The sequence below is a fragment of the Sparassis crispa genome (genome assembly GCF_003851025.1).
Source record: "Sparassis crispa DNA, contig_000008F, whole genome shotgun sequence".
Lineage (NCBI taxonomy): Eukaryota > Fungi > Basidiomycota > Agaricomycetes > Polyporales > Sparassidaceae > Sparassis > Sparassis crispa.
Genome location: NW_020939755.1, coordinates 1,778,319 through 1,805,056, shown reverse-complemented (window position 1 = coordinate 1,805,056; position 26,738 = coordinate 1,778,319). Strand labels below are relative to the sequence as shown.

The following is a 26,738-nucleotide window of genomic DNA, read 5'->3' as shown; positions in this document are numbered from 1 at the left end:
TAGGTTGTCCAATGTAGATCGGAGAAATCCCGAATAATCGGCTGTTGTGCTCTACGTGCCATACAAACATCATATGCATGCCGGAGACTATTGCGCCAAGCGTTGTATAGTGCAACCGGAAGAGCCATCACCAATGGTACTGTTTTACTATACCATGAATATCCTGCCCGATGCTGTGAGCGCCGCGGTTAGACAGTGACACGACCGTATGCGAGCATGAGACTTAGTCAAGCATGGCATTAATATTTGTGCAAGTGCGGGATGGAAGAGGGACCGCTGAAATACTTACCCATCCGGCGCAAAATTCATGATAGTAACATTGACACCGCCAGCATGGTTTGGCCAACTCCGACCCTCAACTCATTTTTGTCAGTGGCATCCACACCGATTAGTTGGCATTTTATATAGGACATACAACAAACTGCTCAATCATCTTTTCCCTTGGGACTCCAATTTTGAAATCGCTCCTCAGTTCGTACGGCCCCTCAAGCTTCAAGTGGCAAGAGTTAATTGATTCTGTTCAGATTCTCGTAGTCAACATTGCTCACCACCCCGTCTTCTTCATCGAAATCAAACCTCCTGCTTCACCGGACTTGCGCTCTAAAGCCGATATTCAAATGCGCTAGTGTTACACTGAGCTTCCCGACGAACCAGTGGCTCCTGTATTACCATATGGGATCTGCGCCATGGGGACACGTATCTGTTTTTACAAGTACAGAACTCAGGTCTCCCGTCGCATGCGATTCCTGGTGATATCAACTTGTGAACGATGTGGCACCAAGGACACGATGGGGGTGCAGTATCCTTGAAGATGAGGGCGAGCAGCATTTGCGAGCGATTGTCCACGACGTCAGAGCTATGCGTGCCGAGCTTCAGGGAGATTGCGTCGTCTCTGCATGTACATTTTCTGATCATTTGTTAAACAGGATATTGAATGTTTTGCAGCCTGCGGGGGACATGTAGAGGAGAAGGGCGTGATTTGAATCAAATAGCCAAGGCGTTCGGGAAAGAACGGCGTTGATGAGTAGAGGGAGGTCTTCTGTGGATGTTCAATTTCGTTGTAGCTTATTCGGGGAGGTCCTGGCTATCCGTGCATGCATAGCTTCAAGTTCACACCGATCTAACAGATCTACGATTGTGAGCGCGGTCATCTTTACACTTCTCATCACAGGCATTGCGCGTAACAGAAGGGCCGACAAGGGAAGGGAGCGAAACGCCCAGCCGCTGTGTTCGAAAGTGAACATGTCACGGTTGAATGTTCCGACCGTGACCGTGACGTTGGCGACTGATGTAATCTTCGATCTCTCTTTCGGAACTCTGACAAATCTCCAGATACGCGTGCTTTATACATACGCAATACTCACACAGCCCCATCAACAGTAAGTTACTATCTGCCACATCTTCTGTAATACTCACCGCATACTACCGTCATGTCCTCGCCCGCGAAACCCATAGAATTCACAGTTACTCACCGCGGCACCGCTCACCGCCTCTCATTCCTCCCTGACACCACCCTCGCCGTCCTGCAAGCCCACCTCGAGGAGCTCACCTCTGTCCCGCCCGCGCACCAGAAGCTCCTGTACAAGGGGAAGAACGCACGCGCAGCCGACGATGCCACGATACTCGATGCTGGGTTGCGCTATGGCGTGAAGGTGCAGCTGCTCGGCTCGACAGTGCAGGAGATCGGTGGGCTGCGCGCAGCGGAGGACGAGCACCAGCGCCGGGAGCGCATACTGCGCGAACGCGCGGCGAAGGGCCCAACACGATTGCGCTCGACAGGCCCCAGCGTCCCCTCCATGGGTGCGCAGTACCGTTTCCACAGCATCGAGCCACTTGCGCACCTCCCCGATCCTGCTGCGGCGCGCGCACTGCTCTCGCGGCTAGCGAGCGACCCCGCGATCCTGCACGTTATGCAGAACCACCAGTTTTCTGTACCGCTGCTGACTGAGCTGGCTCCGCATGAACACCCAGACAAGCTTGGTATCAACATCTCGCCCATGCATATCATCAAGCTACGGCTACGCACAGATACGTATGACGGCTTCCGAGCCTACAGAGAGATCCGGAAGGTGCTGTGCCACGAGCTTGCACACATTGTACACAAGAATCACGAGGTTGGGGTGAGCCTCTTTCACTTGAGTAAGACACCTCGTGAAGTGCTCACTCTATCGTGTTCCAGTTCAAAGAGCTGAACTCTCAGCTGAGCCGCGAAATTGTGGACTTTGAGCGTGCTGCTGCCGAAGGAACTCACAGTCTAGGTGACGAGGCTTATACCTCATCGTCCTACCTAGAGGCGGAAGCACAAGCATATTTAGCGTCGGAAGGTCCCCATATACTAGGAGGATCATCAGAATATCCAGGAGACGAATCAAGGGAGCGGCGGCGGCGCCGAGTACTGCAGGCGGCCATCATCCGTTTGCGCAAAGAAGAGGAGGAGCTTGAGCGGCAGTGCGGTACAACTGAACCGTCGACATAAGTGTAGATCTAGAGGACAAGCCTATACACGAGCGAATGCTACAATGCGAGGTCTATCAATATTTCAATCCCCTTCGATTATCTCACCTTTCGTTGCTCACTGACAGGCTAGGTTTCGCCCTTAGTTAACATCTGTAATTGCAGCCCATTCAGAAGTCGACCTGTGCATTCGGAGACAGTGGTTTTCTGGACCTAAAGGGACTTCCTTAAAAACAAGAAGACGATTCGAAGATGATATCAAAACAATTTATGGCCAACGCCAGGATTGAACTGACGACATTCGCATTATTAGTACGACGCTCTACCAACTGAGCTAGCCGGCCGATATAATCCTCTTTACCAAAGTTAGGTCAATATATAGTATAACTCGACGCTCACTATACTGGCTGGCGATTGTAATATCCTGCCCGAAAACCATCATGTCCCCGCCGAAATCTACTCGCTCCCTCACTCCCACCTCCAGCTCCTCCATCAAGAAGCTGCGGAGCAGCACCCAGCAGGCGCTCAAGCAGGGCACGCTGAGCTTCGCTGATGCGAAGCGCACCGGCTCCACCGGCAGTCTCGCGAAGGGCAAGCCCGCGAAGGGGAAGCTCGCGCACGCGTCGTCTACCGCCTCGAAGCCCGCCAAGCCTGCAGCGGTCATCAATGTGAGCAGCGATAGCGATGTGGATGTGGATGAGGAGGAGGGGTTTGACTTTGAGGAGGAGATCGAGGTGGAAGAGGGGTCGGGAAACACTATCCGGAAGAGCAGAAGCGAGAGCGGGGAGCCGGCGCTGAAGAGGAGGAGGACGGAGGAGCCAAAGTCTGTGAAGGGCGGGGCGAAGGTCAAGGCGGTGTTCGACTCGCGCGAGGGGGAGGAGAACGCAGGTGTTGCGAAGGGTGCGAAGAAGGACAAGGGCAAGGCGAAGCTCGACCTCAAGGACCGCGCTGGGCGGTGGAGGAAACACTATGGCGTCGTCCGGGAGAAGATGGGCCATCTCGAGCCTGGTGAGTGGCTTGTAGCGATTGGGATGAGACGTCCGGTATTCTGACGATGTATGCCGTCTAGTACACGCTGAGGGGCAAACAATGATTGACCACACTCTTCGTGTGTTTGATCTGTACGTTGCTGCCTGTTTATTCTCTAGCTATAACTTACGTTCCTTCCCTTTCTGCCCAGCTCATACGAGTATGGGCCGTGCATTGGCGTCACACGTCTGCAGCGGTGGGAACGCGCCGAAGCACTTGGGCTCAATCCCCCTCCAGAGGTACGTTTCCACGTCGATGTATGCGTGTATATGCGGCTAACCGGCCTGCTCGCAGGTGAAGGAGATTCTGCTCACGAAAGAAGGTAGCGACGACGAGCGATATTCCGAATGCGTGTTCTACGGCGAGGTGTGATTGTTGTTTTTGGTCTGCAGCCAGTGCAGTCTTTTCCTTTCCCTGTGTTGCTTTCATTTACCATACCAATTGTCCTGCATGTGCTTTGCTCTGCTCTCCGCCCAATTGCTCAAGCACCCATTTCTCTGCCTCGAATGAATACTGTATTGATTCTGCTGTCTGCTATTGCTCCAGTGTCTGTCTTAGCAAATAGGCCGGTCTGTTGTCAAACTGCGAATCAAACGTGTGCTCCTGTCTCGTTAGAATTCTCCACTACAGCCAGTGATGTCATTGGTCGTGAATGCAACAACTCTCCACAAGCAGAAAGGCTACTAGCATACGTCTTATGTATACGTAGAAATGTTCTGTAATTCAATGTCAGTCCAAGGAGTACGAGTAGCACGCTGTAAGTTGAGTATGCTATACACAAACAAGCTCAAGCTTCGCTCGAGCACATTACAACTGCGAGAAGTTCGCGTATTGGGAGAACGGCCAAGTGCATGTCCGTCGCTCCAAAAGTCACTCACTGTGTCTTGAGAGTGTCCGCTACCTTTTCTTCCGCGCCAATGGGATTAGCCTGCGCTTCGATCTGCGCCGCCCACATAGCGGCACCAATCGTGTTCGTGAAGCTGAACACAAGCCCGACAAACGGAATGAAATTGAACAGCAGCGTTGCTGTACCGAACCTAAACATCGCACCAACGTCAGAGTCAGTACAAACGACAGCACCGACCCCCAGGCACGCACGCAGCATACTGCGCCCTTCTGGACTTGACGAATTGTCTCCTCTGAGACTTCGAGAGCCCCTTCAGCTGGAAGTATCGCGCGTGCCAGCCGGCACCACTGCGGTCGCCGTTGTACAGCAGGAACGCGGCGGTGCCGAGGACGGGGACAAGGTTGAGCGGGAGGGAGAGGACGTAGCGCACGACGCCGTCGGACGAGAGCGCCTTTAACGGGCGTACGAGAGTGCTCGAGACTTGGGAGGGCGCTCCCGCGCGTGTCTTGCCTTCCCGGACGAGCTGTGCCTGGCCCCGCGCGAGGAGGGTCGCGTCGAAGAGGTGGACGAGTGCCGGATCCAGGAAGAGCGGGCGCGTTAGTGCGCAGAGAAGTACGAGTGACTCGACGCTGACGAGAAGAAGCGCGAGGATGGGTGCGAGCGGGCCGGTAAAGAGGGCGAGGAGTGCGACTTGTGGAGAGTACGTGAGCAGGGCCAGAATACCGAAGATAATCGCCGAGGAGACGAGCGACTTGGCAAGCGCTCCACGCACTGAGAGTAAAATAGAGGGATCTGTGTGATATCTATGGTATAGAGATATGTCTAAGCAAGATTTAATAGCACGTACAGTTGACGGCAAAGTAAATGCCCCGAAGCGGCCAGAGCCAGGTAAATGACGCGAGACCTTGCGCACAAAGAATAGAGATTTCCTGTACTTCAGTTGTAACATTTTTCAGCAGCAATTGTAGATATTCCTTAGATTTCGACGACATGGTGCCAGTGGCAGGCAGGAACTCCACGTGATCGTGTCGGCGTCGAGCCAGCGGGCAACAACGCCATACAGTCCCAAGGGCCCGGACCAATTGGTCGACCGCTGAGCCACGTAGTCAGCTAATCTCACCCGTTTCACCGTCACGGTTTCAAGTTCGGGTCGTCGCTCCGCGCAGGGTTTCAACCTCCGAATCCTTGCTGCAACCACAATTGCCTGCCGGCAGCTGTGTTGCAGACGATCTTGCTTCTTCTATTGGGCTGCAACTGGTTCTAACGGGTCCCTTTACTGGACTGTGGAAGATCTTCTCGGTCTTGTACCTCGGCGCTTTGCGACACGGCTCAGTCTTTGCCCGCGAGAACTGCCTTGCGATGAGACTGCCTTGGGTGGTTCTGACGTTCGCGTTCGCACCTTCAATGGTGTCCGCTGCGTTATTTCCTGCGGATACAAAAGTCAAGATGCTTGACGCAAACAGTTTCAGGAAGGCTATGAAGCAGAACGTACGTGATCACTTGTAGAGCTTGCTCGTATTTCCAGCCCTCGACGTCTTGTTCAAGAGCCAAGTCAAGTTGATGATACATTCTAAATTCTGTGCCCAATTTACGTCAAATTGTGCACAGTTATTGTCATGCTAATCCTATTTCCTTCTTTCCTCGCTATGCATACTCTTACGTATGCGAGGAAACTAACTATCACTTTCGTTCCTTGCTCTTTCTCGGGGTGCGTTCTAACTCTAATTATAGATGACTTCCGTAGTCGCGTTCGTCGCTCCCTGGTGTGGCGTAAGAATTCATCCCTGGTCTCAGCCTTTATGCTTACGTCGCCATCATATAGCACTGCCAACGAATGGCGCCTGAATTCAGCAAAGCGGCAGTCGCGCTCACCCCAATGGTCCCGCTCTATGCGGTCGACTGCGATGATGAGGCGAACAAACGGCTCTGTGCGGAGCAGGGCGTGCAGGGCTTCCCGACAGTGAAAGTAATCGTCTATACATTCTTTCCTATGCGACGAGCACTTACCTGAACCGCAGCTGTTCCCTCGTGGTGGGCAGTCAAGAGCCGTTAGCTTCGACTCAAATGAGCGAACTTCGAAGGCGTTTTTCTACTGGGCATCGAAGAATATTCCGCATGCGGTGAGGCGCTTGGACACCGTCACGAATATCAACGACTGGGTAGAGGACGTAAGTCGGCTTTGTAGCCACCTTCAGCGTCTACTCAGACCATTGACTTCCACAGAACATCACCAAGCCCAGCGCAATTCTTCTCCATCCGGGGAAGGAGATACCCCTCATGTGGAAGTCTCTGGGGAACAAGTACAAGGACGCGATATCATTTGCCATCCATCGCGATAAGACCGGGAAGAGCGCGGTGAAGCTAGGAGCGGAAGATCATGCGTCAAAGGCCTCTCGAATCCTGGTATATCCCCCAGGATCAACCGAGTTCGTGCGCTATGACGGTAAATCCTTGCGTTTCACTCAATATCAACTAACGTTGGCTAACGGCCGGCTTAGGCACACAAAAATTCCAACAGGTTTCCAAATTCTTTGACTCCATAGTGGATGGCACGGCCGACTTCATGGTACCCAAAGAAACTGAAGCGGAGGAACCTACACCTGAGGCCCAACCCGATCACAACGACCAAGTTCCCTTCGAAGCAGCGCAAGCTCCCTCTTCCCAGGTCGAGCGCGAACCTGCCCCGGCTGCTACACCAGCTGCAGAATCTACCCTGCTAAACGAACCCGCAACTGAAATGGAAAGAGCGAAGAGCAAAATATCAGAAGGCGCGAAGAGCGAAACCACAGAAAGAGCGAAGGGCGAAACCACAGAATTACCTGTCGAAGAGACACCAATCGCGATCGAGGAGACGGTGACTACTGGCAATCAATCCCGTGTGAAGGACGAACTGTAATTATGGGGATTGTGAGCTCGCAAACTTGGATAGATATTTTCCAGTCTGTTTATAGGGTTTGCGTATAGCTTGCGGCCTCGTGGTATTTCCATGGCTGTCAGTATAATTGCATAAAGTAGCGTGTTTCTTCCCAGCGGGCCCATACACGGACGATGATATTCGTTACACCAAAGAAAGGTTCACCCTTCCATCATATCAAACTTAGCAACAACCTGATGTTCTACTTATATCAATGTGGCGTGTCTTGAGGGGAGGAGACTATACCTCGCGGGAACGAGAATACAGACAAATGCACAGAGATGAAACCAAGGGAATTGCAAACGCACCGATGACTTCAGTTGCCCCGCTGGTGCCAGACTTCGCATTCGAGCTTCCTTCCGCTCCGGGTATGCGCACGCAATCTTGGCACATTAGGAGCGCAGTGTCTCAGCCTTTTCTGGCATCCACTCGTCTACCAAGCATGCGCATGTTCATGCATGCAAACGGTGCTGTAGCCTGTGTCTTACGAGAGGTACTTTGCGTGCGAGAATGTTTGCCTCGGAGATGTGGGAAAGGCCAGTTACGCTCTGACGTATAATACAGGTCCATTGTTCCTGACAATTTTGAGACATTGACAGCAGAAGGAATATGATCATGTACTACATACGAGTCTGCAATGGGTTCATATATTATTGATTTATCTCTGGTAGTCCGATAGTACTGCGTGTGGTGTCATGCATATATTGCATCCTTCAGAAACAGACGTACACGAAGTCGGTCCTGCAGTAGTTCTCTTTAGTATTCTATTTAGTTTGCGTGCAAGACGGTCAGCAGCGCTTAGTTAGGGACGGAAGGCCGCTCTGTACGTATTGAAGACGAATAACCAACGAATAACAGATCCAAGCGGTCAGGTGGTTTCCGCGCAAGTTCCTGATAACGCGTCCAAACAAACATGGATGAGGTTCAACTCAAATTCTCTGCACCGGAAGTCATTTTGATCTCCTCATTAGACACAGTCACATGCAGGACTTCGATCCATCGTGCAAGGTCAGGTAAAGGAAGTCAAAAGGATTGTCTACTTGGAGATCATTGCAAGTTTGCGTACCATGTGACGAACATATCCGACTGTTTGATTCGTTCGTTACTGGAACATTACGCCGAGGCCAGATGGCCCATTCCGACCCCTTCGGTCTTCGCAGAAACTCTCGGCCAAACATGAATAATCCGGAAACTTATGTAGGTGATGGAGGGTCTGAGATCTGAGTCGCAGAAACGACCCATTTCCCCTTCCCTCATCGCGCCCTATATACTAGGAACGGTGGTGAAAAAGTTCTCGCACTGTGCAGTAAGTGAGTAAAATCGAGTCACTGCGTCCTCGTGCAGTGTTCTCATAAAAACTTTCCCGTGGGTTGTCGTGCCAGATTCTTGAACGCCATCACGAACCCTTCAACGATTCCACATTTACGACTCGGCATGGAAGAACATACAGTTCAGCAAGAGAGCAACCAGACGCAGCGAGGTGCTTCGTTTGAGAAAAGCATGGCTCGCAAGTCGGACGAACGCACCATCGACCAGTCCGAGCCGACGAAGATAGAATCCAAAGACCGAGTCGAGTCAGAGGAAGAGTGTGACGCCGCTGCTGACGAGGAGATCCCGCATATTACATTTCCAGATGGAGGGCTTCGGGCGTGGATGGTAGTGTTTGGTGTACGTGTCTGGTTCCTTCGCGCTGACATACCCTCTGATGTTGACTTTCAGGTTGCTTGTGGGACCTGCGGGACTTTTGGATTTGTGAATGCTTGGGGTGTGAGCAATTTCCAAATCGTCATCTTGAATCGGTGACGTATGTTGACATCGTCCGCAGGTTTTCCAAGCGTACTATGAAGAGACTCTTCTTCCCGACACATCCCCATCGACGATGTGAGTACATTTTGAACGTTGGTGGTGCTCGATCTGACCAGCCGATCAGCGCTTGGATTGGCTCCATTCAGGTTGGCTCCATTCATTGGTGTATGCAGACACTTTCTGACAGGTTTCTCGCAGTATGCGCTAGTGTTCATGCCCGGTCTAGTCTTGGGTAGATTGTTCGACATGGGTTATTTCAAACTGCCCTTGTTGGTATCATCATGCATTCTCGTCGCCGCTGCATTCTTGGTTGCAGAATGCAAAGAATTCTGGCAGTTCCTCCTATGCCAGGGTATTGCAGTTGGGGTAAGGGCCCGATACATCCTGACGTGACGTCTTTAGTATTCACTGTGCTTTTGTCGTTCAGCTGGCAAGCGGGTCCATCTTCGGACCAATTATGGGCATTCTTGCGCATTGGTTCGAAAAGAGGATTAACCTTGCGTATGCCAGCATGTCATTGGGCTCTAGTGTTGGCGGAACAGTCTTCCCGATTGCTGTGCGCAATTTGATCGAGCACGTAGGGTCCGTATCTCCCCATTCTCTTCTGCATGCTTTCTGCCGGCGTGCTGCTAATTGCAGGCTGGTTGTCAGGTTCAAGTGGACTATGCGCATTATGGGATTCATCATCCTTATGCTGTTGGGCATCTGCAATCTTGTGAGTCGTGTGCTTGCGTTTGCCAGCCGCCAGACCTGATAGATTTCCCACTAGACTGTAGACCGGCGACTTCCGCCCAACAACAAGTCGGGCTCTTTCATAAATCTGGCGGCATTTAGATTCATGCCATATACACTCTATACTGTAGCCGCACTGGTCAATTGGCTAGGTCTCTACACAGTACGCCTACCTTCATTACTGCGTGTAACTCTGTTGACCCTGTCATGCATTCCTCAGGTGTTGACATATATTGATGTCAGTGCTGCCCAAGCAGGCGTACCCCAGACCTTCTCGTTCTACCTTCTTCCCATCGCCAATGCCGGCTCGGCCTTTGGTCGGCTGTCAGGCGGAATCATCGCAGATCATATAGGTCCGTTCCTCCCTCTATTTGTATAATTGATGATTAAACACACTTGCGCCACCAGGGCAACTAAATGTAATGATACCAGCAACACTGATCGCCGGGGTCATGACATACGTATGGCCTGCCGCAAAATCAGTCGGTGCGAACGTTGCTGTTGCTCTTCTCTACGGGTGAACCTGTGTCCTGTTGCAAGGCGTACTGCATCCGGCTTACGCGTTCCTATGCCCAGCATGTCCTCTGGGGTATATGCTTCCCTTGTTGCTACGCCGATCGTCGCTATGGGCGAAAGGCACGACGTGGGCCAGCGCATCGGCATGGCGTTCATGCTTCTCGCGATGGGTGCGCTTGCTGGACCGCCAATATCCGGTGCTATCTACGACTCCACAGGGACCTACAAGTGGGTAGGTATCTATGCAGGTACGTCTTCGGTGTATACACGCCCCATCCATTGCGAACCCTGAAAATTATTTGGGCAGGCACCACAGTGGAGATCGGCGTGATTCTGATGTTGATGTCACGATACCTGCTCGCGAAAGACTCTGGTGGGATGTTTGCGAAGCTGTGAGCCCTCATACATTGCTGCGTGTTGACGACCTAAGACGACGTGAAACACTATGACACGATCGTGCCAAAAACATTTCAGTGCTCGAGTGCGCGAGGACATTCTAGATTTACATCATTCGAATCGGGTATTTTGGAAGCCATACTACACGGAAACAAGCTATCGCAGAATGCTTTACCTTCAAGTTGTTGCAGACCAATAGAATCTTACATTATATATCGGTATTAACATCGTCCATTTTGTACGTTCAGCAGAATATCCATTGCTTATTCGTGGGCGTTGTGAACAGAGATCAGTTGGCCTTCACGCAGATCTGGGTGCATTATAGTCAACGAGCGGTTGAAAATTTGGCAAAATTGACTGTTACATGCATGCTACTCAATATTAATGCTACTTCCGACTTGTCATCCTTACAGATCTTCAGCAATAAAATCAAGAGGAAAGACGATTATCATAATGAATGCAAGTGCTATGCAGATGCGCGGGTTTGATGTGCGTCCTACCTGCTCACTCGACGTCTAGTTCATCCCTAGCCTTCAACGTCTCCCAGTCCGGGAGCCCAAATAATCCCGGAAGCTGCTCCCACACGACATTCCTCGCATCCTTGATAGAGTTCTCGACTGTCGTGGAGCATGGCTGGCACAACGCGAGCGAGCGGCCCACCTCACTCGCGTTCGCGCTGCACCACTGGTGGTATGCCTCTGCCTCAGTCGCCTTTCTTAATGCGAGCCTCGCAGTGCTGTTCAGGATGGTTGTGCAAGAGGAAAGTGCCTGGCATCCAGGGTGTTTGAACTCAACATTGAGGAACGTGAGTATGTGTTTAATTTCCACCTGGAAGAGGCGCTCGCGCCCTAGCACGAAGTCGGAACACACGTCCCACTGCACCGCTGGTGCAATGGCAAGAGTGCGCAGTAAGGGAATGATCTGTCCCAGAGGTTTCCTGGCCGCTGCGTAGTACAGCCCAGGTAAAATGGCTCTGACGTCTGTCTCGGTGGCAAGCGCGACGTAGGCGCAGAATTCGTCTTCGAAGGGAGGAATAAGTCGCTGTATGGACCGCTTGTCCCAAGCAGCGAGCGTCGAGGGATAGGCTGTAGACAGAAAGCTGATCGCACGATGGCGCAGAGCGGGGGCATGATATTTAGTACTGAGACGAAGAACCGCCGCAACGATGGGAAATTTGGACTTCACGCCTGACTGAAAATATCTGGCCTCGAAGTCAAAAACATGACCAGCATTGAACAGACGTACTCACTGGAAGTCATAGATGGACTTCAGGAAATGTGTTAAATCGACTGCAGAGTCCTGCATCCTGACAACGGGGCACCCCTCGTACACCTCTGCGCCGCCGGTTTCCGCGTCCGGTGCAGGCTGCGGTATCCCGAGCATACCTTTGAATACTTCGCACTGCGCAGCGAGAATTGACGCATGCACGCGGAACGCAGTTTTCTCCACGACGAGAATAACGCTGCCATCGGAGTACCAGATCATGTCATTGCTGGGGGAGAAGTCGCTAATAGATGTCGATGGCATGTCACCGGCTGTCTCGGATTTCATACGATGGAGACTATGGGTTACACAGAGCGGCTGCGATTGGGAAAGCCTGACGCAGTGCGGTATTTTCTATATATGCATCGTCTGGTCTTATTTGTACACTGCCCAAGACCAAACAGCTCATAGACACATAACGAACGAGTCCTGGGTATTAACCATGCATTACTCACTTCCGATGTAAGATCTCGTTGTCCGCTGGACCACTGGCAGTACAGTAGGCAGCGTGCTCAGAACTATACCAGCACGGCGTACCAGCACGCCGTGCTGGTATAGTTCTACAGCTGCGAGGTCCTGGCCACTGTTGAACGTACCTGTTGAGAGAGATAGATTATTTCCCAGAGGATATTGCGGTGATGTTTCGGACGAAGGAAAGAACCCGATTACTCAGCCGGATTCCCAAAATAGATTTCCTTTATATACATTCGGAATAAGGTTCTTTAATCATTCCCCGCTGTGGCGGGCTCCATGTACAGGTGCCCTCGGAGCGTTTCCTCCGGGCATTCCCAACAGTACCTTTCACTGAAAGCCATTGCACAAGCGCTCTGCGAGAGGGCTTCAGTCTTTCTCGTCCAGTGGTGGCGATTCATACCTTCTGGTTTCGGTCGGTACAGCGGCACCTGGGTTACGTTGCGTTCAACATACTGGCCCAACTGGTCCGGGCCCTCGGTAGGGCGTTCAAGTTCCCTGGTGCACGCATTTTCCTCGCTCGATTATTTCTAAAATGCGGGAGGGAACTACTGCCCAATATATAAATGATATGTCATGTCTGAGAATCCAGCATACACCGGTACCTCTACTATCATTCACGGAAAAACCCATTATATTCCTCTTATCCGCACTCAAAATTTCGTATGAGCAGGAGGCGGAGGTCCTGGGGGCTTCATTGTAGCAGATGGTGTGAGATTCAAAGATCAGAGAGTGAGATCTGTCGCGGATAATAGCAAAACTTACCGGAGCGAATTCGCGCACCTCAGGAGTAAACTCTCCACCTTCGCGGCTATACGGAGGAGGCGGAGCCGGTGGTTGCCCTGGAGGTTGATAGCCACCGTACCCATCACTCGCCGCCTGCGTATTATTCCACGGCGGCTGAGGCGGTCCTGCATACCCAGCTTCCTGAACTCCCAGGTCCACGCTACTGCCGCCGCCACCAAAGCGACGATGATTAGTGGAGATAGGAATCTCAGCCCCAGCTCGGGGTCGACGCATGGACGTCATGCAGCATAGACAGAGTAGGAGGCAGAAGATAATTGCACCTCGTAGTGAATGAGCAGGCGCAAGCACAGAAATATGTAGATCGGTACGGTACCTACAATGATCCCTGCTATCGAGCCTCCAGAAAGGCGCGAGTTTTGCCCTGAATAACCTCCTCCAGAGTATCCGCCGCTCTGGGCGTGGGCGCAGACAGTAAAGAGGAGAACGGTGATTGTCGATTGACGGGTAGACATTATGATATGTTGGTGGACAGATGTATGGTCAAGAATGTGGCAATACAAATGGAGAGGTTCTCAGATACGCCATGGCGTTTTTGTAAGAGCGGAAGGAGTCGGATAGTGGAGGTGGTGGAGCAGTGACATCTCGCCTTACCGGATACTTACTCAGAATGGGACACTGCCCTCAGCTCGTCCTCGATGGCGGTTACATTACGGAGACACCGCAGAGATTCTGCAATAGCTAGATTTACCTTGCAACGATACGTCAGGAATAAATGGAACGAGAAAGAGTCAAGGTTGGGTTCGAACTTGAGCATATTTAACATGACGTATTTGTCACGCAAGTCATAGCGGTGTCACAAGAAGGCCCAGTATTTTTTGCGGAAAAACCTCTAGAAAGGGTTAAAGTAAAGCACACAAAAACTGTGGAAAAAGAATAAAGTATTTCTTCAGGCTAATCGACACGTACCTTGGTCAGGACTCGGGGATGCTGCGCGCTCGCAATGAAAAGCAGGATAGCCGAAAACGGCCGCCTCCCACATGGGAGGCGACCCAAATATCATACATTGCGCCTCAAGACATCGTGTAGGGCGCTCGAGAGCTTTCATCGGTGCGATCGTGTGTACAACTACAGTAAAAATACAACGAGGAGCGCGAAAGGAACTATTGTTACAGAGAGAGGAAGAGCGCGTGTAGAGAAGATACCAATGGGTGGGAGAGAGACAGGGTGGGAAGCTCGAAAAATGGCACTTCGCGACGTTCCTGGCAAGGCAAAGGTGTTAGTAATGGCAAGGCGTGCGCTGCACGGAAAGACAGACCTAGCAAGGTGGAGGTGCGAGAAGGGTCAAGGAGGGAGAGCACCCCTGAAGCACACCTCCACCTAGTAAGCGGGGGGGTCCGACCCGGGAAACACCTTCCGCCTCGACAGAGGCAGCGCTCCCGAGACCCCGCCAGTCTGTGGAGCTTGTCCGCTGGACGTGACTCGCGCTGCGAGTGTCATGAGCCATCCAGACGCTGCCTGGGTTTCGAGTCAAGCCGATGACCGCCGCGTCGATTAGACTTGTTAAAACCTTCCTCTAAACTCGACTAATCGACACGTACCTTGGTCAGGACTCGGGGATGCTGCGCGCTCGCAATGAAAAGCAGGATAGCCGAAAATGGCCGCCTCCCACATGGGAGGCGACCCAAATATCATACATTGCACCTCAAGACATCGTGTAGGGCGCTCGAGAGCTTTCATCGGTGCGATCGTGTATGGCATCCAGTAAAGATGACATATTGGAGTTGGAGGAGGGGTGGGTTGGTGGTGTGTTGAAGGGGGAAAGTCATACACGAGCGAATGTGGGAGTGTGAGAGGAGAGAATTCGGCCATGCAGGAGAGCTTGTAAGACAACAGGATTCTTACGAATGTATATCTTGAAGGCCTCTGAGGACCAGCAGCCTAGAGCTTGAATCCTGTTGTCTGGCCAGCCTGCTGCTGCGAAGAAAGTGGCACCACCTGCGCGAAGGGAATGTCCGGTGACATTGTCATGAAGGTAGGTGCGTAGGCGGGAGATAAACCAGGAGCGCGTAGGTACGGTGCCGTCGGAGGCTATAAAGAGCGCGGGGTGATACGGGAAAAGCTGATTGCGGGAGGTAAGATAGGATGCGAAAGGTTGCACCGGGTCTATGTCATCGTTTTGGGTGGCAAAGATGATAGTGCTGCCTTGGAAGAGGCGGTCAGCTTTATGGGACGGTAAGATGTAGGTGCAGGAGGAGCTCGTTAGCAGGACGGATGAGCGTCGAATGAGTTTGCGGCTGCTGTGAAGGCGAGGGTTGTTAGGATATGTAAGTTCGCCCAGACGGTGAAGGGCGAAGAAGCCGCAGAGAAGAATTGCCCTGAAAAGGAGATTATCATGGGAATTGGGCAGGAAGACCTGTAGGAGCAACTGCAAGTCCTCGATCTCGAGAGGGCGTTTTCGGTTAGGTGGGGAATTAAACATCCTTTTACAACCTGCGAGAGTGCGTGCGACAAGATGGCCGTGGCGAACCGCACGGATGTTGGGGAAAAGATGCTCGAGTTGGTTGCAAATACCGGAAAGATAAGAATCGACCGAATCGGGCTTGATGTGGTGGCACATGAAGACAACATAAAAGGACAGTGTATCGGGAGTTGGGTCAATGAGGAAGCCATGTATTTTGCAAAAAGTCAAGTAGGATTGCAGGTGAGAAGTGTAAGTGAGCTGGGTGGAGTGGTCAATGGCGTGACCGAGAGCGATTGCTCGCTCGCGGACAAGTCGATCCAACGTCCAGGGTTCCCGGTGAGGTTGCCTGGATGATGCAGCAATGGAGATCATAACGCGGCATCCCCCAGTGTGATTCGTGAGGGTATGAAGGTGTGGAGGCGAAGCTGAGGAACATGCTGTAAAGCAACATGGATAAGATGGCGTGACAACGCATCCACCACTAGGTTGTCAGTTCCAGCAATGTGCCAGACACGAAGGTCGACATCACTTGCAATAAGGAGACCGCAGGCAAAAAGCAAAAGGTCTTCAAAGCCTTCGCTCGCTCGGAGCGAATTGAAAATTTGGACAGTATTGAGATTGTCGGTAAATATAGCAATGTGAAAGTATCGGGAAGGGAGAGAGATAGCCCATTGTAAGGCAGATAGGACTGCGAGGGCTTCGTACCAGAAAATGATATCTTCACCTTGTCGAGTAGGTGTCGGAACATCTGCGATGAATCCTTTATTAAGCCGGGGGCACCAGAAGGCAATTCCAGTCAAGCAAGCATCACAAAAAATTGTGAGTTCAGCATCAGTGGGGCCCCATGCTGTGGCTCACAGCATGAAGATGCCAACATGACGATCAAGCATGTCAGCAACCCAAAGTAGATCTCACTTGACTCGGGCATTGAGGAACACTGGTGCATGCGGAATAGCGAGGCCTCGGATCTTCGTGTAGGCCGCCTGCAAAGCTGGGTGTAGGAGAGGTTGAACATTGAGTCCCCAATTGATCCAACCAAGAAGACGTTGCCAGTCACGGAGAGGATGTCAACGTTGAGGGGCATTGGTCACAAAATCACAAATATGCGTAACCAGGGCTGTGCAGGATTCTTGCGGCAGAGTAATGGTCATGTTTTGCATGTCGACATGAAAGCCGATAATTGTGAGCGCGTGACCGTGAACTTGCTTCGAGTCCTCATGTGGGATTTGTAACTCGTCCCAAAGACGAAGGAGCATTACTTGCTGGTGAGGCATGTAGTGATGATAAGGTTCATAGAAAACAATATGGGCCAGGAGGTCAAAAGCGAAATTATCATCCATGTAGGCTTGGAGGGCCTCAATCGAGTATATGTGAATAGCAATCCAGACGACAAGGCTCATAAATGAGCACCATATGTCCAGAGATCCGCGACTACCAATACACATGCATCGATTAATGCATCGTAAGCCGTTCACAGAGACAACTTGCTTCAATTGCCACAAAGAGTGCATGGGGATTAAACGATACGCATTCTTTACGTCAGATTTGAAGAGCCAGATTGAAATGTTATCGTGAAGCTTACGCACTCGCAGCAAATTGCAACCGAGGTCTTGGACATTGTCCGGTCGTGTTACAAAGCTCCTCTCTGAGGAACGCGCGGACGACTTCCGCCTCTACCTTTACCGATCACGTGACAATGACGTCACAGAGCCTAGACTGACCATGTGACAATGACGTCACTGACCACATGACCATAATGTCATCATGGTCATCGCCCTTATCTATCCGGCACGGATCTACCAGATCATCTGATGATATGCGCCTTGTGCTCAAGGCATGTTTACCTCATGTACAAGATCCAGACCTAGGACGCGCTTCCTATCACACATGCGACAAAGGCATGTTTGCCTCACCTTTGCCTTACCCTTACGATACAGATACCGAACCTCATGGGCATGGCCCTAGACCCTGATACATGCGCTAGACGCACGACGACCTCGCTGCTGCCTTGTCTTTGCAGCACGACCTTATCTCCATATGGACAGATTGTCTCTCACGCAGAGTCATGACTGACTCAGCATTCTCACGACCGTGGGACAGGTATACGAACCCTGTGCCCTTGTATTGATACCGATGGACCAATCGTAGTTCTAGTATTACAGGTAGACAGACGCCTGTACTTGTATATAAGACCGACAGGACAAGCTGGAGTCCCCATCTTGTCCTGGTTACACATCAACCAGTTTTACCATCTACATCTGTGCGACAGATCGACCCTGGTCCGCAGACAGCGGCCAAGCGTTCATAAGACTACTCCACTGGGCCGACCTCTGGTCATCGCTGTGACTGGAGGTCGGACCTCTCACGATTGACTTGAGACCTTGCAAAGGCCCAGTCACTGACGACGACGAACCGGATGTACGGTGGCGCGACTGGCCACCGTGACATTAGGACAAGATGATTATTTCTGGCACAACCTCCTATGGTTTAGTGCAGAACTTGACGACCCCGACCTCGACCGGTTCACAGACAGTGACCGTGTCATGACTTCAACCAGTTCGCAGACAGCGACTGTGTCCTTTGACTTCGATCTTGTCCCGCGACATTAGGACAAGATAGTTATTTACTGCTCAACCTCCTATGGTTTAGAGCTGACCTTGACGACCCTGACTTCGACCAGTTCGCAGACAGCGACTGTGTTCTTTGATCTCTTGACCGAACAAGGCGACGGATACCTTGCACCTCCTGAGCAGACAGCTCATCCGACCGAACAAGGCGACGGTTACCTTGCACTTGATTCCTCGTCTTGTCCGAATTGACATTAGGACAAGATGACTTTTCCTGGCTCAAGCTCCTTGTTACAAAGCTCCTCTCTGAGGAACGCGCGGACGACTTCCGCCTCTACCTTTACTGATCACGTGACAATGACGTCACAGAGCCTAGACTGACCATGTGACAATGACGTCACTGACCACATGACCATGATGTCATCATGGTCATCGCCCTTATCTATCCAGAACCCTTATCTTAGGGCTGTACCGGATCTACAAGATCATCTGACGATATGCGCCTTGCACTCAAGGCATGTTTACCTCATAGGCGAGATCCAGGCGTGGATCCTCTTCCTATCACACACACGACAAAGGCATGTGCGCCTCACCTCTGCCTTACCTTTACGATACAGATACCGGACCTCATGGGCATGGCCCTAGACCCTGATACATGCGCTAGACGCACGATGACCTCGCTGCTGCCTTGTCTTTGCAGCACGACCTTATCTCCATATGGACAGATTGTCTCTCACGCAGAGTCATGACTGACTCAGCATTCTCACGACTGTGGGACAGGTATACGAACCCTGTGCCCTTGTATTGATACCGATGGACCAATCGTAGTTCTAGTATTACAGGTAGACAGACGCCTGTACTTGTATATAAGACCGACAGGACAAGCTGGAGTCCCCATCTTGTCCTGGTTACACATCAACCAGTTTTACCATCTACATCTGTGCGACAGATCGACCTTGGTCCGCAGACAGCGGCCAAGCGTTCATAAGACAGCTCCACTGGGCCGACCTCTGGTCATCGCTGTGACTGGAGGTCGGACCCCTCTCAATTGACTTGAGACCTTGCGAAGGCCCAGTCACTGACGACGACGAACCGGATGTACGGTGGCGCGACTGGCCCCCGTGACATTAGGACAAGATAATCTTTCCTTGGCTCAAGCTCCTATGCTTTAGAGCCCGATGACCCCAACCTCGACCGGTTCACAGACAGTGACCGTGTCATGACTTCGACCAGTTCGTAGACAGCGACTGTGTCCTTTGACTTCGATCTTGTCCCGTAACATTAGGACAAGATCCTTATTCTCTGGCACAACCTCCTATGGTTTAGTGCAGAACTTGACGACCCCGACCTCGACCGGTTTACAGACAGTGACCGTGTCATGATATATTCCTTGACCGACCAAGGCAACGGTTACCTTAGGACGACACTACCTGACCTCGACTTGTCCATGTTCGCAGACAGCGTAACATTAGGACACCTGTGATAACAGAGATGGAGATACCGTGATTTGACACTCCATTCTCTTGACCTCGACCTTGTCCATTAACATTAGGACACCTGTGACAACAGAGATGGAGATACCGCGATTGACACTCCATTCTCTCGATATCCAACATTGGAACGACGAAGAAGACCCTTGTCTGGTCAGTCCTAGGTGAGACCAGATTTTCGAAAGACAATTGATTGGCACCTTGTCCGAGACGAACTCTCAAGAGTTTACCCTTCATTGGGCGACTCTCAGGGGTCGAATCCCCTCATGCGAGGAAAGCTACGACATGTGTAATAATCAAAGACATGTACGAGCCGCATGTGACTGCGAATCGGAAAGGTTTGGCCACCGTAGAATTAGTACCGATTCTATGGACCGTGATGAACTGAGGACGGTGCGCAGCCTTTGACGAAGGACTTAAGTCGCACACTTGATGATCATGGCTGATAACACCGAGTGCGGCGAGATACCCACGGTGCAGATTGATCCCGGGAACGGCAACCCGTATAAACCGTAGACTCTTAATTGAGTCCGATCCGAAGAAAACTTGACGATTGTTGATCCCGGGAACGGCAACCCGTATAAACCATAGACTCTTAATTGAGTCCGATCTGATGACCATTTGATGATTGTAATCCCTGAATGGGAGCTCGAACTGAGCAAGTGGACACTCGCTCTCCACTATAAATAAACGATAGATCTTGGCTGAGAACACCCTGCATGGCGAGTTACCTGGGGTGCAGAAAGATTGACAACTCGATGCCATTACGAGTTGGTGACCATGGAATGTTTGAAGATACCGCGAGTTGACACTTCAAAACCATTCCCTGTCGAAGAGGCTCTCGACGTTAAAGAAACCGACAATTCGAAGAAGATCCTGATGTAACAAAAGGATCTGAATGACGACCGTCGATCACAGCTCTCGACGATAAAGAAACTGAACCTGGATGAACCTTGGATGACATAGCAAAAAGGTTCTGATAGAAGACGGATCCTGGCTCTCCGTATAAACCAATGATCCATACCGAACCTAGGCCGAAGGTTCGACGAGGCAACGATTAGCCTGATGATTGAACTTAAGATCACCGAAGAATGACTTGGAGTTAACAGTACACGACACTCCAATCCCCGATAACGACACCTGATGTCTGGAAGTCCCAGACGGTCCTTTGTTGACCACCACGATGACGACACCCGATGCTAGATGCCTAAATAGGTCTAGCAACCCTCGACGATCAGACAGATCTCGATGGGTGAAACTACTATGAACGACAGCCTTCGATATGGCACTTTTGATGACATGTGCGGGGTAGTTCCCCATGGATAGAAAGGATACTGGGTCACGGCCGATCCTTAGATTTGATGTAGACTGTTGTCTCATCATCTGGAAGAATAAACTTGACAAACAGACGAAATTCGATATACGACACAGCGATGAATAGGGCATCCATGGAATATGGATGGAGGTAGTCGATTTCATTCGACACCAACACACGACAAGACCCGACATGAAATATTCGATGAAGTATCACGCTAGGCCGGGGTAGTTCAAACCTAGGCCGGGGTACTTTAATGATGAAGACATGAAACCGGACATAAGACGTGAATGGGAGCTATCGCTTACCATTGGATATTCAATCTGAACCTTTGCTGAGAACACCTAGTAGGGCGAGATACCCGGGGTGCAGAAAGGTTATCAGAAGGACGAACGAACCATGATGAAAGCCGAAAGGCAGGATTATGGCATTCACGGAATGTGAAGGGAAATAACCGACAAAGTGCGGTATCAACCCAAGATAAGGCCACAATTATCCCGATGATTAGAAACATCGAAGACATGAAACCTAAATGGGAGCTATCGCTCACCAGAAAACAATTAACCATGCTGGCATTGACGATGACCAGTCAACCACGATACATGTCCGCAATGACTTAAAACTAGAAGACGATATTTGTCCGCAATGACTCAAAACTAGAAGACCCTTGCTGCCCACCCTCTTTTTCCCTTACAATTTGTTACCTGTTTTTATCGGTTTCAGATCCAGGGTATCTGGTTTTTTTGAATGGGAGCTGATAGGGGATAGTAGGCGAGGATGCATATCCGAGCCAAAGGAATGAGCCCGAGTGCCCGGGTGACGAGGAACGAATGGAATCGAGGAGTGACGAGCGGAGTCGAGGAACGACAAGAGTAATTGAGGACGAGGAACCCTCCCACAAGGGCAAATTTTTTCCCCCCCTCCTCCCTTCCACCACACTCTCTTTCCATCTTGCGAATTTTTGAAGACATCACTACACTATGAGCCCTCCTGATTTTTAGGCCGGGGTAGTAGTAGGGAAGAATGGGCAACGCGAGTTAACCATTCACTGTGCGAAAGCACAAAGAAACAAGACTAATGGAAGATGACGGGCAACACGAGTTGACCAGTCACTGTGCGAAAGCACAAAGAAACAAGACTAATGGAAGACGATGAACATAGCTGAATAGCTTATGAGAAGAAGACGAACAGAAGACTTGCAGTTGGAGCAAGCAATCCTAAAGGGATGCGAGCGACAAGCAAAACGAAGTTTGCGAAGCTGGATTAACACCCAGGTCAATTTTTTCATTTTCCGCCTCTGATTTACCCAGAATCATGCGATGACATGACACGATGAACAATGATACATGGAATTTCTCCATTCCATTTTCCTATCGACTTTCTTGACGACTTCAATCCAGGGAATTGAAGACCTGAATGGGAGCTGATGTTACAAAGCTCCTCTCTGAGGAACGCGCGGACGACTTCCGCCTCTACCTTTACCGATCACGTGACAATGACGTCACAGAGCCTAGACTGACCATGTGACAATGACATCACTGACCACATGACCATGATGTCATCATGGTCATCGCCCTTATCTATCCAGAACCCTTATCTTAGGGCTGTACCGGATCTACAAGATCATCTGACGATATGCGCCTTGCACTCAAGGCATGTTTACCTCATAGGCGAGATCCAGGCATGGATCCTCTTCCTATCACACACACGACAAAGGCATGTGCGCCTCACCTCTGCCTTACCTTTACGATACAGATACCGGACCTCATGGGCATGGCCCTAGACCCTGATACATGCGCTAGATGCACGATGACCTCGCTGCTGCCTTGTCTTTGCAGCACGACCTTATCTCCATATGGACAGATTGTCTCTCACGCAGAGTCATGACTGACTCAGCATTCTCACGACTGTGGGACAGGTATACGAACCCTGTGCCCTTGTATTGATACCGATGGACCAATCGTAGTTCTAGTATTACAGGTAGACAGACGCCTGTACTTGTATATAAGACCGACAGGACAAGCTGGAGTCCCCATCTTGTCCTGGTTACACATCAACCAGTTTTACCATCTACATCTGTGCGACAGATCGACCTTGGTCCGCAGACAGCGGCCAAGCGTTCATAAGACAGCTCCACTGGGCCGACCTCTGGTCATCGCTGTGACTGGAGGTCGGACCCCTCTCGATTGACTTGAGACCTTGCGAAGGCCCAGTCACTGACGACGACGAACCGGATGTACGGTGGCGCGACTGGCCCCCGTGACACTCCTATGCTTTAGAGCCTGACCCCGACCTCGACCGGTTCACAGACAGTGACCGTACCCCGACCTCGACCGGTTTACAGACAGTGACCGTGTCATGATATGTTCCTTGACCGACCAAGGCGACGGTTACCTTAGGACGACACTACCCGACCTCGACTTGTCCATGTTCGCAGACAGCGTAACATTAGGACACCTGTGACGACAGAGATGGAGATACCGCGATTGACACTCCATTCTCTCGATATCCAACATTGGAATGACGAAGAAGACCCTTGTCTGGTCATTCCTAGGTGAGACCAGATTTTCATAAGACAATTGATTGGCACCTTGTCCGAGACGAACTCTCAAGAGTTTACCCTTCATTGGGTGACTCTCAGGGGTCGAATCCCCTCATGCGAGGAAAGCTACGACATGTGTAATAATCAAAGACATGTACGAGCCGCATGTGACTGCGAATCGGAAAGGTTTGGCCACCGTAGAATTAGTACCGATTCTATGGACCGTGATGAACTGAGGATGGTGCGCAGCCTTTGACGAAGGACTTAAGTCGCACACTTGATGATCATGGCTGACAACACCGAGTGCGGCGAGATACCCACGGTGCAGATTGATCCTGGGAACGGCAACCCGTATAAACCGTAGACTCTTAATTGAGTCCGATCTGAAGAACACTTGATGATTGTTGATCCCGGGAATGGCAACCCGTATAAACCATAGACTCTTATTGAGTCCGATCTGATGACCATTTGATGATTGTGATCCCTGAATGGGAGCTCGGACTGAGCAAGTGGACACTCGCTCTCCACTATAAATAAACGATAGATCTTGGCTGAGAACACCCTGCATGGCGAGTTACCTGGGGTGCAGAAAGATTGACAACTCGATGCCACTACGAGTTGATGACCATGGAATGTTTGAAGATACCGCGAGTTGACACTTCAAACGATTCCCTGTCGAAGAGGCTCTCGACGTTAAAGAAACCGACAATCCGAAGAAGATCCTGATGTAACAAAAGGATCTGAACGACGACCGTCGATCACAGCTCTCGACGATAAAGAAACTGAACCTGGATGAACCTTGAATGACATAGAAAAAGGTTCTGACAGAAGACGGATCCTGGCTCTCCGTATAAACCAATGATCCATACCGAACCTAGGCCGAAGGTTTGATGAGGCGACGATTAGCCTGATGATTGAACCTAACAAGAGATTACATCACCGAAGAACGACTTGGAGTTAACAGTACACGACACTCCAATCCCCGATAACGACACCTGATATTAGGAAACCCCTAATGGTCCTTTGTTGACCACCACGATGACGACTCGAGCATGATCAGACAGACATGACTCATTCGATGATGTCTGGAAGTCCCAGACGGTCCTTTGTTGACCACCACGATGACGACACCCGATGCTAGATGCCTAAATAGGTCTAGCAACCCTCAACGATCAGACAGATCTCGATGGGCAAAACTACTATGAACGACAGCCTTCGATATGGCACTTTTGATGACATGTGTGGGGTAGTTCCCCATGAATAGAAAGGATACTGGGTCACGGCCGATCCTTGGATTTGATGTAGACTGTTGTCTCATCATCTGGAAGAATAAACTTGACAAACAGATGAAATTCGATATACGACACAGTGATGAATAGGGCATCCATGGAATATGGATGGAGGTAGTCGATTTCAGTCGATACCAACACACGACAAGACCCGACATGAAATATTCGATGAAGTATCACGCTAGGCCGGGGTAGTTCAAACCTAGGCCGGGGTACTTTAATGATGAAGACATGAAACTGGACATAAGACGTGAATGGGAGCTATCGCTTACCATTGGATATTCGATCTGAACCTTTGCTGAGAACACCTAGTAGGGCGAGATACCCGGGGTGCAGAAAGGTTATCAGAAGGACGAACGACCTTAATGAAAGCTGAAAGGCAGGATTATGGCATTCACGGAATGTGAAGGGAGATAACCGACAAAGTGCGGTATCAACCCAAGATAAGGCCACGATTATCCCGATGATTAGAAACATCGAAGACCTGAATGGGAGCTATCGCTCACCAGAAGACGATTAACCATGCTGGCATTGACGATGACCAGCCAACCACGATACATGTCCGCAATGACTTAAAACTAGAAGACAACATTTGTCCGCAATGACTTAAAACTAGAAAACGATATTTGTCCGCAATGACTTAAAACTAGAAGACGATACTTGTCCGCAATGACTTAAAACTAGAAGACGATATTTGTCCGCAATGACTCGAAACTAGAAGACCCTTGCTGCCCACCCTCTTTTTCCCTTTACGATTTGTTACCTGTTTTTATCGGTTTCAGATCCAGGGTATCTGGTTTTTTTGAATGGGAGCTGATAGGGGATAGTAGGCGAGGATGCATATCCGAGCCAAAGGAATGAGCCCGAGTGCCCGGGTGACGAGGAACGAGTGGAATCGAGGAGTGACGAGTGGAATCGAGGAACGACAAGAGTAATTGAGGACGAGGAACCCTCCCACAAGGGCAAATTTTTTCCCCCCCTCCTCCCTTCCACCACACTCTCTTTCCATCTTGCAAATTTTTGAAGACGTCGCTACACCATGAGCCCTCCTGATTTTTAGGCCGGGGTAGTAGTAGGGAAGAATGGGCAACGCGAGTTGACCATTCACCGTGCGAAAGCACAAAGAAACAAGACTAATGAAAGACGATGAACATAGCTGAACAGCTTATGAGAAGAAGACGAACGATGAACATAGCTGAATAGCTTATGAGAAGAAGACGAACAGAAGACTTGCAGTTGGAGCGAGCAGTCCTAAAGGGATGCAAGCGACAAGCAAAACGAAGTTTGCGAAGCTGATTAACACCCAGTTCAATTTTTTCATTTTCCGCCTCTGATTTACCCAGAATCATGCGACGACATGACACGATGAACGACGACACATGGAATTTCTCCATTCCATTTTCCCTACCGACTTTCTTGACAACTTCAATCCAGGGAATTGAAGACCTGAATGGGAGCTGATGTTACAAAGCTCCTCTCTGAGGAACGCGCGGACGACTTCCGCCTCTACCTTTACCGATCACGTGACAATGACGTCACAGAGCCTAGACTGACCATGTGACAATGACGTCACTGACCACATGACCATGATGTCATCATGGTCATCGCCCTTATCTATCCGGCACGGATCTACCAGATCATCTGATGATATGCGCCTTGTGCTCAAGGCATGTTTACCTCATGTACAAGATCCAGACCTAGGACGCGCTTCCTATCACACATGCGACAAAGGCATGTTTGCCTCACCTTTGCCTTACCCTTACGATACAGATACCGAACCTCATGGGCATGGCCCTAGACCCTGATACATGCGCTAGACGCACGACGACCTCGCTGCTGCCTTGTCTTTGCAGCACGACCTTATCTCCATATGGACAGATTGTCTCTCACGCAGAGTCA

The 26,738-nt window shown here is 50.7% G+C and overlaps 8 protein-coding genes and 1 non-coding gene across 9 annotated transcripts; 4 read left to right on the top strand and 5 right to left on the bottom strand.

Moving 5' to 3' along the window:
* Positions 1-1,242: 1,242 nt before the first annotated feature.
* SCP_0906170 (WLM-domain-containing protein) lies at positions 1,243-2,476 on the top strand (the record flags this gene model as incomplete). Its single annotated transcript, XM_027761848.1, has 4 exons — positions 1,243-1,277; positions 1,333-1,379; positions 1,456-2,120; positions 2,180-2,476. 4 exons carry the CDS (start codon positions 1,243-1,245, stop codon positions 2,474-2,476), a joined length of 1,044 nt encoding a protein of 347 aa, XP_027617649.1.
* Positions 2,477-2,725: 249 nt separating this feature from the next.
* Positions 2,726-2,798, bottom strand: SCP_t0906160. The gene has a single exon. It is a non-coding gene; the product is annotated as a tRNA-Ile (tRNA).
* Positions 2,799-2,894: 96 nt separating this feature from the next.
* Positions 2,895-3,855, top strand: SCP_0906150 (predicted protein; the record flags this gene model as incomplete). The annotated part of the gene is made up of 4 exons (XM_027761847.1): positions 2,895-3,462; positions 3,524-3,575; positions 3,635-3,722; positions 3,778-3,855. 4 exons carry the CDS (start codon positions 2,895-2,897, stop codon positions 3,853-3,855), a joined length of 786 nt encoding a protein of 261 aa, XP_027617648.1.
* Positions 3,856-4,357: 502 nt separating this feature from the next.
* On the bottom strand, positions 4,358-5,322 carry SCP_0906140 (hypothetical protein; the record flags this gene model as incomplete). The annotated part of the gene is made up of 3 exons (XM_027761846.1): positions 4,358-4,520; positions 4,582-5,122; positions 5,178-5,322. 3 exons carry the CDS (start codon positions 5,320-5,322, stop codon positions 4,358-4,360), a joined length of 849 nt encoding a protein of 282 aa, XP_027617647.1.
* A 367-nt stretch (positions 5,323-5,689) lies between these two features.
* On the top strand, positions 5,690-7,226 carry SCP_0906130 (Thioredoxin domain-containing protein, mitochondrial; the record flags this gene model as incomplete). Its single annotated transcript, XM_027761845.1, has 6 exons — positions 5,690-5,818; positions 6,062-6,100; positions 6,153-6,296; positions 6,349-6,498; positions 6,554-6,773; positions 6,829-7,226. The coding sequence occupies 6 exons, from the start codon at positions 5,690-5,692 to the stop codon at positions 7,224-7,226; spliced, it is 1,080 nt and encodes a 359-aa protein (XP_027617646.1).
* A 1,452-nt stretch (positions 7,227-8,678) lies between these two features.
* On the top strand, positions 8,679-10,694 carry SCP_0906120 (Aspyridones efflux protein; the record flags this gene model as incomplete). The annotated part of the gene is made up of 12 exons (XM_027761844.1): positions 8,679-8,912; positions 8,964-9,011; positions 9,070-9,125; positions 9,175-9,196; positions 9,249-9,416; positions 9,478-9,632; positions 9,702-9,765; positions 9,820-9,945; positions 10,003-10,135; positions 10,191-10,299; positions 10,359-10,546; positions 10,606-10,694. 12 exons carry the CDS (start codon positions 8,679-8,681, stop codon positions 10,692-10,694), a joined length of 1,392 nt encoding a protein of 463 aa, XP_027617645.1.
* A 504-nt stretch (positions 10,695-11,198) lies between these two features.
* On the bottom strand, positions 11,199-12,221 carry SCP_0906110 (hypothetical protein; the record flags this gene model as incomplete). Its single annotated transcript, XM_027761843.1, has 2 exons — positions 11,199-11,895; positions 11,944-12,221. The coding sequence occupies 2 exons, from the start codon at positions 12,219-12,221 to the stop codon at positions 11,199-11,201; spliced, it is 975 nt and encodes a 324-aa protein (XP_027617644.1).
* An 860-nt stretch (positions 12,222-13,081) lies between these two features.
* Positions 13,082-13,687, bottom strand: SCP_0906100 (hypothetical protein; the record flags this gene model as incomplete). The annotated part of the gene is made up of 3 exons (XM_027761842.1): positions 13,082-13,120; positions 13,194-13,495; positions 13,549-13,687. The coding sequence occupies 3 exons, from the start codon at positions 13,685-13,687 to the stop codon at positions 13,082-13,084; spliced, it is 480 nt and encodes a 159-aa protein (XP_027617643.1).
* Positions 13,688-14,997: 1,310 nt separating this feature from the next.
* On the bottom strand, positions 14,998-15,792 carry SCP_0906090 (hypothetical protein; the record flags this gene model as incomplete). The annotated part of the gene is made up of 1 exon (XM_027761841.1): positions 14,998-15,792. The coding sequence occupies one exon, from the start codon at positions 15,790-15,792 to the stop codon at positions 14,998-15,000; it is 795 nt and encodes a 264-aa protein (XP_027617642.1).
* Between the last annotated feature and the right edge of the window lie 10,946 nt (positions 15,793-26,738).